Source organism: Zonotrichia albicollis, chromosome 1 (assembly GCF_047830755.1).
Source record: "Zonotrichia albicollis isolate bZonAlb1 chromosome 1, bZonAlb1.hap1, whole genome shotgun sequence".
NCBI classification, from domain to species: Eukaryota; Metazoa; Chordata; class Aves; order Passeriformes; family Passerellidae; genus Zonotrichia; species Zonotrichia albicollis.
In genome coordinates, this window is record NC_133819.1 from 55,846,405 (window position 1) to 55,862,895 (window position 16,491).

The 16,491-nt window shown below is 39.5% G+C and overlaps 1 protein-coding gene across 5 annotated transcripts in view; it reads left to right on the plus strand.

Annotated features, from left to right (window-relative positions):
- The window catches only part of PDE1C (phosphodiesterase 1C), a 259,982-nt gene that overhangs the window by 167,786 nt on the left and 75,705 nt on the right, over window positions 1-16,491 (plus strand). For all 5 annotated transcript variants that reach the window (XM_074541825.1, XM_074541818.1, XM_026793438.2 and 2 more), the window contains 5 exons: window positions 721-834; window positions 1,667-1,849; window positions 4,088-4,154; window positions 7,310-7,426; window positions 9,200-9,340. In XM_074541825.1, the coding sequence (XP_074397926.1) occupies window positions 721-834; window positions 1,667-1,849; window positions 4,088-4,154; window positions 7,310-7,426; window positions 9,200-9,340 (622 nt within the window). The remainder of the gene's footprint in view (window positions 1-720; window positions 835-1,666; window positions 1,850-4,087; window positions 4,155-7,309; window positions 7,427-9,199; window positions 9,341-16,491) is intronic.

Below are 16,491 nucleotides of genomic sequence, written 5' to 3' on the forward strand. Positions count from 1 at the left end.
TTACTTATTTCAGTTTTGAATAGGAAACAGACAGCTGATTAATGGAAGTGATTGTCCTGCCCTGCTCTGCACTGGTATCGCCTCACCTTGAGTACTATGTGCAGTTTTGTGCACCACAATATAAGATATTATTCTATTAGAAAGTGTCCATAGGAAAGCCACAGGTATGGTGAAAGATCTGGAGGGGAAACCTTACAAAGAGTGACTGAGACCACGTGATCTGTTCAGACTGGAGAAGAGGAGACTAAGAGGAAACATTGCAGTCTTCAACAGTCTCTTGAGGGGAAGTGAAGGGGTGGATACTGATCTCTTCCCTCTCATGACTAGTGATAGCACTCAAGGAGTCTGAGTTCAGAAGTCTTTGGGCAATGCTCTCAGGCATATGTTGTGACTCTTGGGGTGTCCTGTGTAGGGTCAGAGGCTGGACTCAGTGATACTGATGGGTCCCTTCCAACTCATCATATTCTATCATTCTGTGTTGGTATGATTCTGTGATAACCCATTTAATTATGTATATTTACCTGGCATAATTGTAACTGATCTTTAAAAAGTATTTTTTGTTGACTTCATGTATCAACATAAAAAAAACCTTCAAAATCTTTTAGACTTCCAAAAGTTCTCACCTGTCAAGGTGTATGCAAGGTCTCATCCTGGGAACTGACACTAACTTTAAACCTATTTTATTTTATATTAATCAGATTTTTGTTTTCCTTTCTTTAGATTGCGGTCTTTGGTAAAGCAATTGGAGAGAGGGGAAGCTTCAGTTGTAGATCTAAAGAAGAATTTGGAATATGCAGCGACTGTTCTTGAGTCAGTATACATTGATGAAACTAGGTGAGCTAACTACAGGCATCAGCACTCATATCTAGCACCAGTTGTAATTTACACGCCAGTTGTGAAAGTTGGTTGAGCCAAGATTTATTGCTTGTAGACAATATGGTTTTAATCATTAGAATATTGTATTCTGCTTAGAAGAGATCTTCAGTCCTTCATTTAAAAAGTTCTTTAGTTTCCTGGAAAAGGGAAGGAGATCAAAACCAAACATAACTGTAATACACTTTTTCTTACAGAAATGCTTTCATAGTTGTTGCAACATAAGTAGACTCAACTATTTCTTCTGAACAATGTTAAATTTTTCACTTGTATGATGTCTTTGAAATTAAAAAAAAAATTACTCATGAACAGAGGTAGACTGGCAAAACATTGCAGAGGAGTTTCCCCCTCTTGGTTTCATGCCATTTACCCAGTGATTAATGCACTTCTAGAGTCAACACAGATGACCAGAATAGGAGAGGAGAGGACTGTGTGTTACTAACTCAGATGCTAGAAATTTCCAGAAATGACCATAAATTACCTTTGAAAGGCAGAAAGTTCAGAAATATGATGAACTGAAGATGTAAAGATATTAGAGGATCACATAGTTTTGCTTCAGAAGGCTGATACACCTTGTTTCTCAGCCTAGTAGCGAGTTCCACAATCTGAAATATAAGTACATAAGAGAATAAACAAACAGTTGAAGAGTTGTACTAGTGTGTTTTGTTAGGGCTGATGAATCAAAGACTTTTAACAGCTGCTTTATTTAGAATATAGATGAGTTTCTTTTTTAATAATGTTGTAGTGCTCTCTAAAGAACTCTGTTTACCCTTCTGTTTCCTCATCCTTCCAGGCGTTTACTGGACACAGAAGATGAACTCAGTGATCTCCGGTCTGACTCCGTGCCCTCAGAGGTCCGTGACTGGTTGGCTTCCACCTTCACACGGCAAATGGGGATGATGCTTAAAAGGACTGAGGAAAAACCGCGGTTCAGGAGTATCGTCCATGCAGTGCAAGCTGGGATATTTGTGGAAAGGTGAAGTGTTATGTAATTACTTTATTCTACTATCTACCCAGGTACTGCAGGTTTCACCTATAGTATGTCACGGCACAATGACAGGAGGTACAGAGGAGTACCTCAGGCCAGAAGACCTCAGAGGACTAGTGGAAGACTGCTGAATGAAGAACACTTTAATGTGCTTCTGTTAATGCTTCTGCATAGATCTGGGTAACACTTAAAAACATGTGATTTAGTAAAAGACTGCAAACTGAAAAAGTACCTAGTCCTCTGTTCTTACTATAGTACGGATGTAATAGAACACAGTATAATTTTGATGGACAATATACACTACTGCATAGCCCTAGATCAGGAGTGACAGCATTTAAAATTTGGACAGATCAAACTCTCCTTTGCTTCCATTTACTTCTGTGGTCTAGTGTTTCTTATGAAGAAGTTCTTAGATACAGAACAAAGTCCTTTACCATATTATTACTGGAGCTAACCATAGATAAAACTGATGTGATAATTCTGGAGCCTAGAGAGGATTTCAAAAAAGCCATTGAGTTCTCTAAGCCTTCCCTCTTGTGATGTACATCACAACCTGTTGCTAAAACTGATTTTACTTTTTTAACCCTTTAAAACATTTATTCAATTTGGACTCCTAATCTTACCTTTTCTGGTCAAGTAACCACTCTTCACTGACCTTCTTTGTTTAAGCCAGGAGGAGGGCTGGCATGTGTGAAACTGTCAGCATTCTTTGGACACCCTGAAAGACAGCAGCTCTCATATCTATGGTGTAATTTTGTAACAGCAAAATTCAAGTCAGGAGTGGAAGAGCAGAACACCTTTCACTGTTGATCACAATCGCAGTGACAGCCCAACAGCCCTCTGTGCAGGAGGTTATGCATATCAGACAGTGGACCACAATACACAGACTCATAGAATCCTCCTTTGTCATGACTATAGCAAATATTTTTGTCTGTGTACTAAAATTACTGTACATGTGTTAAGAGTAGCAGCAAACTGTAATAAGACTAAACCTCTAATTTCTCCTTGGGACAGATTTCTCCAAGGTTTGACAGGCTACTTGTGAATTAACTCTCATTCTGTGGGGCATTTGCTCAACAAGGAAGTAAATGCAGAAAGCTGGCTCAGTGGGCTGTTTTCCAGCTGACCTGGATCACTGTGACCCAAAGAAGGAAGTGTTCGGATATAATATGGTACTGGAAGAGGGTTGTGACTCTCTTGAGCTAAGGGACAGGGGCTCTTCCTCAGTTGTCTCTTAAGAGAATGCTGTGGAGCTTCAGACTAGAGAAAGGAAGGGATAAGAGATTCTGTAATTTGGGAATGGGTGAATATAAGTCTCCAAAGGTGAATGACTTTTTTCAGGTCTGAGTGCAGAATATGACAAAGAAAAATGGCAGTGAAGGAAGACTTTGCACAGGGTCATTCAGATGAGAGAAGAGAACTTTCCATCATCTCCTTTTAGTCCTACAGTGCTTTAGGGCAAAAAAAAAGGTGACCTGTGGAAAGACCTTCTAGCTATGACAGAGTTTCTACATTTCCCAAATCCTGTTAAACACAGTGTGTCCTGAAAACAATTTTAAATACTTGTACATACTTTATAATCTGTTCAAAATATACTTTATAATCAAGTTTAAAATCTGGTACATTACATACTTTGTTTAATATGGTTACAGATGTTGACTATTGCCTTGTTCTTTTTCTCTCACTCCCTGAAACACAGACACATGGCAAACACTGAAAAGGTTTTATACTAATCTTGAAAACATGCAGACAAAAATAACAGCTGAATCACACTGAAGTTGATTCATTTCATACAAATGATTTCTGAAGTACACTCAGAATTAGCTTGCATGTGGGCCAGCAAAGACTAAGGGAACTGAAAGGTCAGTACAGTTATGTGCAATGGAAAATGGGGAACATTTTGTTCGAGTGTAGCCTTTCCATCTGATGAAGGCCTGGTACTGGCAAATTCTTTGTCATGTTCAGCACAGTAATCAAGCTGTGAGATACTGGGGAGTGTACAATCTCAAATTAAGCTATACAATAAGAATAATATTGAGAATATTGGGCAAGTTAGGAACAAAATGGAAGGAAAAAAGATCCATATTCCAGTTAGGGTTTTCTATGCTAAACAAGGTTTCCTGTAAACAAAGTCTCCTTGTCAGTTTTTTTATGAGTTTTGTTGATTGTTTGTTTTGTTTTATTTAATTATATTTATGTGTTGCTTTATCTATTTAATCTTGATAGAATGTACAGGCGTACTTCAAATATGGTCGGCTTGAGCTACCCACCAGCTGTAATTGGAGTGCTAAAGGTAATCCCAGTAAAAAGGTGTTGAAGGGGGGTCTGTACAAAGCATAAAAATAATACTGTGATATTTGACAGGATATGTGGGGGGATCTTAATACTTGGTCTTTCTTTCTCTCTGACATTCAGTTAGTTCACATACATTAATCATTTGACTGGACTAAGGGATTATCCTTTCAATAAAAGAAAGAATGAACTTTAAGACTGCAGTCATTTTCAGGTTGTGAAGGTTGCAATTCTGTCCTAGATTACAGTGATTAAAATGAAGATTTAGGAATCACTCATATTTCACAAGGAAGAAAGAAAATGCAGATGGAGAGAGATGGAGAAGGGAAAGGATCTGTTGCTGTGAAAGAAGGGAATTTCTTGCATTGTTCAGCTTCAGTTCTTCAAAGTGATAATCACTTTATAAAAATGAACCCTTCTTTGAGTTTTGAGGTTTCAGAGTGAAAACTGTTAGTCAGAAGTAGTCTGAAAAATAAACAGTGCCTCAATCCATGGGACAATGGCAAGATTCTTGACTTAGGCAGGAATTATCAAGACTACAAACAAGTTGACAACTAGCTGCCTACACAGCAGTTTTGCAGATTACATGTTGCATGTGGTTCAACCCTGTCCTGCAATGGTGAAAAAAGGTGATATAGTGGAGCAATACAGAGGGGTATTAAGTATAAAACTCATTAAGACATCTTGCAGCATTTCTCCACACTGGAAAGATTTGCAGTTAAGCTATTCTTTTCATTTTGAATAGTAGAACTCATCAAAAGATGTGGTGGAATTGCAAGAAGAATGATCAAACGTGCCCTTCCTATATAAAATCAAAGTGTCCACCCACACCTTTTTCCAACTGCATATTGACTAGTGCTAGCTTCACTTGCTTCACTCCTGAAAGGGGATATAAATTCTTTATTCTTTTGCAACTACAGTCTATAGCATCTTATGAGAGAAGATATCTATAATGTTACGTCTTCTCCTGAGTTTCTCTGCAGCAACAAGACAGTTGAAAACATCACCTACTCTCCACCGACTTAAGCCTTATAGAATTCCTCCCTTTTTTCTATGTTTTCAAATGATTAGGTTGTAAAAAGTGATCATGTTAGAATAAGTTAAAACAAACCAGTAACAGCAAAAGCATTGACTAATTTTCCCCAGAGTGAAATAGCATCTACCTGGTCACTGTGCACTCTAGAATATATATTTTTTTCCAAAACTGTTTTGAGAACATGCCTTTGCTTGGATATTTTTGGAGTTGGTAATGGATTTGGTTGAAATGGGAGTTATTTTGAAGAAACCAAAACAGTGTCCCTAGCAAAGTAGTCACAGCACCAAGCCTGATGGAGGTTCAAGAAGCATTTGGATGATGCTGTCAGGCACAAGGTGTGACTCTTGGGGATGTCCTGTGAAGGACTAGGAGGTGGACTTGATGATCCTTGTGGGTCCTTTCCAACTCAGCATATTCTATGATTCTCTGAAGTCTTCTGTCTTAAAAACCATATTTCGTCTGAAATTTCTCAGTCCCATTTCCTCCATTGAAAGTGGTCTATTTTGTTGCTTGCTTCAGTCCAGTAAAGTCAATTAAAAAACCCTTACAGTGACCTGACTGCTCAGTGTGCTCTGTAAAATGACCTGATGATTTAAGCATGCAAAAAGGTGTAGGAGTGTACCACACACACACACATCTTCAACTGTTCTGGATTGTCATAATCAACATTCCCCTCAGAGTCATGCTAATAAGGACAAGGACTGAGATGAAATGAAGCCAAAACAAGCTTATTTTTTAACTATAAATTCTCATTTTTGCTGCTGTGGTCAAGAGGACATCTGCACTTAATAACTCAAAGCTGCGGAATCACAGCTTTGTGACAGAGGTTGGTTTTAAAAAGAATGAAATACTGCAATTTCTACAAAAAAAATGAAGGCTGTAGCAGCACTAGTTCTAGATGTATAATCTGTCCCATTTTTTCAGTGGATGAGAAGTTAGGCTTTTTTTTAATTTAGTGCACAGCATCCCTCTCTTTTTATATATATTTTGTACTAATTTTTCTACTGTAGTAATCTGTTGCCTTTCTGTGTGACATGGGTGTGACGATAAAAGACTGGTTGCCATAAAAGGACAATCAATTTGAATGGTGGTTTTACAAACCATTCATAGAGACGTGTTTACAGAGTACACTGTGGTGATCTGCTATTCATCAGTCTAGTGCTGGAGACGGAACTTCACTGTCTAACATTAATTACTGCTGAAGGAGTTACATGGTTTAGAATTGAATTTTTCATCCTTTTTTGATGCCCATGCCATGACAGGAATATTTTCAAGGCTAGCAAATATACAGGTAATGAACACAGAACCTGTAGTCACTTACATTGTCTGCAGTATAGACTCCTGCTTATCTGTGGCTACAAAAATGTTGTGCCTTCCAGTAAGGTTGAGCAGAATAACATCTATCTCTTAATTTGCTTGTTGACTTATATATCAAGTCCCCAAAGGTTAAGAAGAGACAGCTAGGAAACTGAGCATTTAGAAAGAAGTAGAGTTTCTCTTCATCTCTTGCTAGATAATGAATGCTGTCCCTCCCACAGCCTTCCCTAACATTTGAGATTCACACTCAAACTTCTGCAAGAAGACTAGACCTTAAAGTTTAGATGTAGGTGCTTAGAAGTGAATTTGCCCTCTTTGATCTCTTGACTGACCAGCCTGAAACACTAGTAGGCAATTTACAGCTGACCGTAACTTTTCCATCTGGAATTAGATATTTATTCTTCTGTTATAAAGCTTAGTATTTTATATAATTGTTAGCACTTAGTGTATCACATCAGCCCAAATAGGACCATCTCAATGTCTCAGGTACTAAAACAAATAAGGATTTTTACCTTTTAGGATTCATCTTTTGTCAATTAAATGCCAGTGTAGAGAATTGCTGTGTTTAGAATAAACAAACAGCATGTATGTTTTTAATGGAAGCCTAAACATAAATCACACAGCACTAATAGGTATACTGATACATATTCATTGCTTAAATGGATTATGAAGAATTTATTGAAAAATAAATTATACCTTTACATCACTACTGAAATTCTCAAATTGTGAGAGAAAGTGAAGAAATGGAATGATATGATAAAAACGATAACCATATTATCTGCATTTTCTACCTCCTCTTGCAGAATGTAGACAAATGGTCCTTTGATGTGTTTGCGCTAAATGATGCCAGTGGGGATCATGCACTGAAATTCATTTTCTATGAACTTCTCACACGCTATGATCTGATCAATCGTTTCAAGGTCAGTAGTTAGAAGACGGCTATCTTTTTTCAACTTCCCTCTCATCCTGCTTTTTTCAATTAAAAATGCAATTTTAGTGATCTTTGAAGAATTTGTGAACATTGCACTTTCCCTAATAAGCAAAAACAGATGTGATTTAAATAGTACTGTCAATTGCAATGACATGTCATGAACTAGGTGGGGTTCTAAATTAAATCCATCGGAAATACTGCCTTTGGTCCTCTGAGAATGATGGTGTCATTTTCCTGAGCTTCATAGGCACAAAAGAGAACAGGAGAGTATGAAAAAAAATTCAAATTCATTCCAATTGGATTGGCCAGCAGGTCAAAGTAGGTGATTCTACTCCAAGCTCTACTCTCATAAGACCCCATTTGGAGTACTGCATCCAGATCATCCAGGTCTGGAGTTCTCAGCACAGGAAAGACATGGGCTGTTGGACCCATTGTAGAGGAGGGCCACAGAAATTATCAGAGGGCTGGAGCACCTTTCCTGTGAGGAACGGCCAACAGAGTCAATGTTTTTTAAGCCTGGAGAAGAGAAGGTTCTGTGGATTGTGTATTGCAGCCTTCTGGTACTTGTAGGGGACGTATAAGAAAAATGGAAGAAAACTTTATAGCAGGGCCTGTTGCAATAGGACAAGGGCTAATGATTTTAAACTAAAAGTGAATAGATTTAAACTAGATATAAGGGAACATGTCCCCATTCATTGCAGAGCAGGTTGACTAGGTGACTTTTCAAAGTCCCTTCCAGCCCAAGCTATTCGATAATTTTGTAATTGTTACAGAGGTTTCCTCCAACTTTGAAGAGGAAATATTACCATCCAGTTCTTGACCGCTGTCCCCATGCAGATCATCCCTCTGTCATCCCTTCCACTGTTGACATTTCCATTTCTGAGGGGTTCCCAACTCACTTTGACTGGAAGGAGTTTACATATGCCTAGATTTTTCAGGAACTACCTATGCCTGATGAGACATCAAGATGCCTGCTTAGAACTGCATCCTCTGCTTAAATGTACCTAAGAGGAGAAAAGCAGTGATCTTTTATATGGAAACCTTAGCATTTAATATATTTGCTGTCTGAGCAGAGGAAACTGGAGAACCCATGTAAAATGGGTTACCACCTGCACAGTCTCCTTTCTAGAAATCCCCTGAATTGCATTTTGTCAGGTAATTGCAGTTACTCTTGAAGGCAGAAAAACATGTCAATCCCATTGGATGGGCAGGCTAGATTTTGCTGTGAAAACCCTGAGGTCTGATAAATTATAGTCCTCCTAGACTATCTAGGATTTGCTATATCATGTGTTTCATTAGAAAATTTTAAATGTGAATAGTAAAGCAGAGATATATTCCAGTTGATTGTGAAGGTAACAGACAGTTGCTTGCAATCTATTTGGAAATATTTCTCCATGGCAATCAATCCAGCGGTTGCTGTTACTTTTCATACTCTGTTCTCCGGACAACATTTCATAGTAGATATATTTTGTGTATTTTTTTGTGAGAAGGAGTCACATGTAATGTAATTATGAATGGGAAAACCAATTTGAAGTAGTAACCAGAATTCACTCTCTCTCTTGAATGACTATTTCAAATATTCTAGTGTTTTGTTTGTTTGTGAAGTACATATGGCTCTTGGAGAACCTATTATCAAAATACTCCTGTCTGAATGGTAGCCATTAAAGCTGGGAGTTTTTGTGGGGTTTTGTTTGTTCATTTGGTGATGCTTTTTTGTTGTTTTTATTTTCCCCTTCCTTTGCTTCTGTGCTGCTTTACTTAGATTCCCATATCTGCCTTGGTGTCTTTTGTGGAAGCTCTGGAGGCTGGCTACAGTAAACACAAAAATCCTTATCACAACCTAATACATGCTGCAGATGTCTCACAGACAGTCCATTACCTCCTTTTCAAGACAGGCACTGTGGTAAGTAAAAGACTTGGCATCCTGAGTATATAGTGAGTTTACAAGAGTTTCTGGTTATTAATTGAGATAATGCACAGTGGAAGCTGTCTACTCTGTAGACACACTTAATTCGATATGGCTGGACTAATAAAGGTAAAGACTTTGGATTATTTAGGAACAGAGGGTAAATGAAGTAGTTGATAACTCTTTTAACAGTTATGTTAGGATGAATAACAGGATGAATGAGAAACCCAAGCTTGGTTTTTCACTCTGCCACAGATCTTCTGTGTGAATTTGCCAACACACATTTACTGGAATTCATTTCAACTAATATGAAGAATTGTATAGTCTAAGCTTTCTTCTTAACTTAAGGTAGGGACACAGTACATCCAAGTCACATCCAAGTGATAATTCATTCCACTTATCTGAGCATAACAAGTGCTGGGATCTGGAAATGCTGACCTCAATCCACTTCTCTACAGCAAAAGTATCTGGATTGGCTTGCACAGAAACCTACAGACAGCTGAAGTCTGACAACAATGACAGGAATGAACAAGGGCATAAAAAAAACTTAGTTCCCACAGTGGCTCTCAAGACAAACAACAGAAATACATTTGAGGATGGACTAGAGAAAGTGAAGGAAGATAGTTTCCAGAGTGAAGTGATTCCATTGCAGTTTGGATTTAGCTGGAGGCTCAGAAAGTTGCTGGCCTGCAGGGTTGGGGGGAGAATAAATAGCAGGTAAAGTTCAAAGGATACTTATGTATTCATTCTATTCTTCTTTCTCCTGGCTACTGCTGCAGCCAGAAAAAAGAATGAAATTACCTTTAGTCTGATTATGTGAAGCAGATCTTTTCCCCACATTATTTGCCTCACTTTTTTCCATGCATCCAATTTGCCCTTGCTCTTGCACTGGCAGAAGTGTAGAGGCAAAAGTGATAGTGAAAGGGAGGTTAATCTGTTAAATGTTTACCAGTTATCTGCTGTTATACGAGGGCCATTCAGTGATTGTTCTGTTTGTGGCTGGTACTTGAATACATGTAATTCTGTTCTATCACACTTCATTTCTCTGAGGTCCTTTCACTAAGCAGTGTGCAGTTCCAGGGTCATGAAGTCTTTGAATTGCAGAGCAGACACATGAAACCAGGTCAGCAGATGTTGAGGCTCTTACTGCAGCTCAGGCTTTCTTGAACACTCCCCAGTTGTTACAAACTCTGTATCTGGAACTGTTGAAAAAAAGAGTAAGGAAAAACCAAGTGCCTCAGTCTAACCAAATTCTAACACTTTCTCATGCAATGAGCACCTTTGATCAGCTATAAAAAATCACTATAAAAATTGTCTGTCAGCAATGCTTGTGGTGATATTTGTTTGCTGATGATACATATTTTTGTGCAGCTCAATAACAAACCCAAAAAACTGCCACGAGTGTCTACTGGGTGATGGAGTATAAGAGAGAGAGGTACAAGCTAACAAGGAATAGTGCAGCACTTACTATGTCTTTTAGGGTAGTTTCAGCCACTGTAGAGTTGCTCACACATGGGAACTGTTTTGTGCATATGATAGGTATTTCTGCAGTTCTTTGATTGCCATAAAGGCGTTGCTTTCAATTCTGAAGCCAGAACTGGGTGTTCTTCCTTGAGGAGTCACACAATCCATAGCCTCCTGTTAACATCACAAGTTTCCTTTGTTGAATGTAGATTACATTGTGAATTGCAGTCACACGGTAATTAGAGCAGTAAATGCTGCTGTTTATCAGAAGCAGATTTGGAAGGACTTAGGTGCTATCTGTCTCAAGAGGTGATTCAGATGGGCTGATCCTGATGGAAGTTGTGTCACTTGCCTCTGATTGTGCCTGAAGTAGAATGCACTTAGGTCAGAATTGCAGCTAATACAGTTACCTACTCAAAACTGCCTGTGAGATACTAAATTGGTCACTGTTACTTTTAGGATATTAGTTACTGAAAATGCACTGCAAGCTGTAGTCAGTAGGAACAGGTGCAATGTCGAGTAATGTGATTGTATTCTAGTGGTATTCCTCTAGAATTGTATTCTAGAGGAAATGGATTCACTTTTTCACCCCAAAACAATGGAAGAAGGGCAGTTTTCATGCTCCAAAAGACTACTGGATTACAACAGTTGTCCAAATATAGCTGATCTCTATCCTATGCATGTTCAGAACTACCTTTTTTCCATCTTGCTGCTTCTTGATCTGTTAGTCATTTAGCAACAACTCAGATGTGAGTGAACGACTACTATTTTGTTCTAGCCTGTGATTCACCAGTGCTGAATGGGATTTCCTAGGCTGCCTCTGAGTGCAATAAAGCAAGGAAAGTGTTAAAAAAGAGACAAACAGAAGGACATGAAAATACATGAACAAGCAATGGAGAAATGTGGACTTTTTTCCTCTGAGAGAGAGAATGCAGCAAACTAAAAAGAAACAAAAAACCAAACCCAAAAGAACCCCCCAAAACCAAACTGAACCAACCTCTGTTTCAGAGGAAAAGATGATCTGAAATCATAGAACAAACCAGATTGGAAAAGACCTTTGAGATCATCAAGTCCAACCTATGACCTAACATTAAATTGTCAACTAGACCATGGCACTAAGTGCTACTTCCAGTCTTTTCTTAACCACCTTCAGGGATCGTGACTCCAACACCTCCTTTGGCATCCCATTGTAATCCCCAATCCCTCTTTCTGTGGAGAACTTTTTCCTAATGTCCAGCCTACACCTCCACTGGTACAGCTTGAACTGCTCTTGTCCTGCAGATAGTTGCCTCAGAGAAGACATCAACTGCCACCTGCCTGCTACCTTTGAGAGAGTTGTAGAGAGTGATCTCTCCCCTGAGCCTCCTTTGCTCCAGGCTAAACAATCCCAGCTCCCTCAATTGCCCCTCATAGGACTTGTGCTCCAGACCCTTCACCAGCCTTGCTACATTTCTCTAGACATGCTCCAGCATCTCAACATTCCTCCTAAATTGAGAGGCCCAGAACTGGACACAGTACTCAAGGTGTGACCTCACCAGTCCTCAGTACTGACAAAGAATCCCTTCCCTCATCCTGCCGGACACACTATTCCTGATCCAGGGCAGGATGCCACCGGCCTTCTTGGCCATGTGGGCACACTGCTGCCTCATGTTCAGGCTGCTGCCAGTCAGTACCCGCAAGGTCCCTTTCTGCCTGGCCACTGTCCAGTCACACTGTTCCCAGCCTGTAGTTCTGCAGGGAGTGGTTGTGACCAAAGTGCAGGATCTGACATTTGGTCTGGTTAAACCAAGTTGTTACTGTTGGATTCATTCCATCAATCCAGCCTGTGCACTTTGCTCTGCAGAGCTCTCCTACCCTCCAGCAGATTGAGATTCACACCCAGCTTGGTGTCATCTGCAAATTTGCTAATGGTAGACTCGATCCCTTCATCCAGATCATCAGTAAAGATCTTAAACAGGACTGGGCCCAGCACAGATCCCTGGGGGACACCGCTAGTGACGGGCCACCAACTGGATCCAACACCATTCATCACCACTCTCGGGCCCGGCCATTCAGCCAGTTCTTAACCCAGCAAAGAGTGCTCCTGTCCAAGCCATGGGCTGTCAGCTTTTCCAGGATTATTCCATGGGAGATGGTGTCAAAGACTTTGCTGAAGTCCAGGTAGACTACATCCACAGCCTTTCCCACATCTACCAGGCGATAAAAGGAGATAAACCTTTTATCACCTGGTGATAAAAGGAGATCAGGTTGGTTATTCATGGCTGGCCCCTCCTAAATCCATGCTGGCTGGGTCTGAATCCCAGGCCATCCTGTAAGTGCCATGTGGTCACACTCAAGATGAACTGGTGCACAACGTTGCTGGGCACTGAGGTCAGGCTGACAGGCCTGCAGTTCCCTGGATCCTCCTTTTGGCCCTTCTTACGATGGGCATCACACTGGCCAGCTTCCACTCATCTAGGACCTCTCTGGTTAGCCAGGACTGATGATAAATGATGGAGTGAAGCTTGGTGAGCTCTTCTGCCAGCTCCCTCATCACTCAGGATGGATCCCACCTGGTCACATGGACTTGTTAGCTTGCAGGTGGCTCATCAGGCCACTAACATCTTCCTTGTGGTTTTCAGGGGATCTGTTCTTCTCTGTGTCCCTGTCTACTAGCTCAGGAGGCTGGTTGTCCTGAGGATGACCTGACTTATTGATGAAGACTAAGGCAAAGGAGGTGTTAAGTACCTCAGCTTTCCTCACCTTTGGTAACTGTATTCCCCACCATGTCCAGTAAAAAACAGAAGTTTTCCTTGCCCCCCTCCTTTTGCCATTGATGTATTTATAAAAACATTTTTTATTATCCTTTACAGAAGTGAATCTGTGCAATATGAAGAAATATGTGCAGTGGTAAGAGAATGTACACATCCCAGACTTCCATCTAGAAAACAGGAACTGGAGTGCACTTGCAAGCTAGTGTGTATATGCTTGCACTGCAGCCAGTGCCTGAACTGAGCCCATTACTGCAATTAGCTACATACACAGTAGTCCATGCAAACCAGTATGATGGAGTTGTGGTCCAGAGGAGTATCTTCTGCTTCCCAGGAATATTCCCAGGAATATTCCTAATCATTCCCACACCCAAATCATGTCTGTAATTTGGTTTAGGATCAAATATAGCACAATAGGAAACCACTCCACAAACTCGCAGCACTGTGATATTTCAGCTTTTCTTCTCTTGTTTGAATGCTTTTTTAAACTTAGATTTTAGGGTTTTTTCTTTCTTCTTTGTTTTCACCTCACCTTCCTTAAACTATACAACCAATCTCAAAGTGCATAGATTAACGTAGTTTGAAAATGAGAAGTTATCAGTCCTAATGTCCTGCTGACAGCAGGGCTGGCCTCTTACATGCATAATGTGCTCACACACAATAAAGAAACATAAGATACATTTTCCTCTTTCCAAGATTTGCTCACATAACTATCTTATCATTACTGTAGCATGTATAGTTCTTTAGTTCATCACTTCTACAGTATTTATGTAAGTAACTTGGACATGTTGGAACACAAGATTTTGGTTTCAGAAGTATGTTAGGGCCATTGGTTTAATTCTTCACCAATGGGATGAAGGTCACATTTAAAAAGTTATATACAAAAATAGGAAAAAAACCCCTCATTTTTCTTGCTAATCTTTCTAGTTAATTGTAATGTGGAAAATTGCTTTTTTCATATTTAAATAGTCCATATAGTTAAAATTTGTGCTAGTCTTAGAAGTAAGAAACATGTTTCTGTTTTGTCTTCACATGGTTCATTTGCCTTTGTCATGCTCCCTGTTATTTATGAACTCTCTCAAGAGTTTTGTTTAATCTCTCATTTTTTAAAAAATTTCTTTTCAATTAAATCTTCTTTCCCTCTCCTTTCACAAAATTTCATCAGCTTTCCTGTTATTTTTATCCCTCAGGATGATGCTTTGGAGTTAGTTTGTTATACTTCACTGTATGAACTACAAAGATTTTGGCTCTTTCATAGACAAAAAGTTGAAAGAGAATTTGGAATTAATCTGATGTCTATCTGTCCTGCTTTAGGGTAAATTTGGGAGCAAATCACCAAAGGAGTTTCTTCTAGCAAAGAAGAAGTGGCCCCTATCCCAGCCAGTCTGGGAAAAGATTCCCTTGGAGAAAAGTGGAAAAAAATGTTTCTTTAACAGGCAAAGCATTCACCAGCACAAAAAAATGAACAGTATTAAACAATAAAACCTCTCACCACTCCGAAGAGATAATAAACTCACGAAGTCCCCTTCATGGGTTGTAGCTCAGCTTACTCAGTCTCTTGTCAGTCTCTCCTGTGCTGGAAATGCCACGGCCCAGGCCCGGCCCAGGGGCCACAGGTGTGAGCTGCCGGTGCTCCTCTGGGTGTTCAGTCCAGAGCTGGTTTAAACAGGTCCAAGGAAAAAAAACCCAACCAAACCAAACCAAACCAAACCAAACCAAACCAAACCAAACCAAAAAAAAACCCAAAAAAAAAAAAAAAAAAAATCCCACAGTCCAGGGAACTTCTCTGCCTCAGCCAGCTAAAAACTAACTGAAAACAAAGGAGAGCTCTGTCCCGCTGTCTGTCTGTCCACAGACAACACAGTCCAGGGGCAGGAATGTGGAGGAGTGACCACATTGTTTGAAAACAAACTGTGCACTTCTTCTCTCCCCCCTCCCCTTTGCTCTCAGAAACAGTCTTAAAGGTGCAAAACTTATTTCTGGGCGGGACAGACAAATGGGGATACAATTCAGCATCATAAAGTCACCCCATACTATTATCTCATAGCGGATTGGCATACAAGCATGATTTGCAGGGACAGCTTCCAAGAGCTGACACACTTTTTGCTCATTTCATTCCTTCCTTTATTAAATTCTGTTGTTCAGCTCTGATTATTACTTTCTTTGGTATTGTTCTCTGATTAATCTTTATTACTGTTTAGAAATACCACAATTTCTTTTTTAACCTACACAATGGTGGGAAAATTGTAAAGCTTAAGATTTCTTTCTCTGATACTGACAAGAATTACAGGAGACTATTTCCTGCAGCAGACTTGAAAAATTGTGAGAGCGCAGGACTTCTGTCACATATTATAGTACTAAAGGGAAGTGAGATAATCTTCACCACTAGCCTGTTTTGATTAATAAGCAGATCATCATAAGTTTTGAAAATAGTACCTGCTTTTGAATAAAAGTTAATAAAGTCTTGGGAAGGAAACTAGTTAATTACATACATTGTAGCAATTTATTGGAAATGCATTCTTTTCTTGTGAGATTTGGATACACTACGCTTTTTTCTTCTTTCTTCCTTCTTTCTATATTCATCAATCCTTTTGTTTACATGGAAATGAGCCACCCTAGTAGCTAATGCTTCACATTTATTGTATATTTTTGAAAGTCAATTATGCTTCTTTGCCCTTTGTTTTAATTCTGCAAGCAAATACTTGGTGTTTCATGCCTTTTACCCTTCGCCATTTCTAACCTACTACCATCACAGAAATTTTGATAAGGTTTTATTCTGGACTGGTTTTGTTAGCCCTTTGGAAATCAAAACCATTCACATTTCCTTACTCTTTTCACCTTTTGTGACACAGTCCTGCTGGTCTTGATGGCTTTGTTCTTTAAAAATTAGCTTTCTGTTTCCATGATGAAATCTACCACAAAGCAGTGAATTGT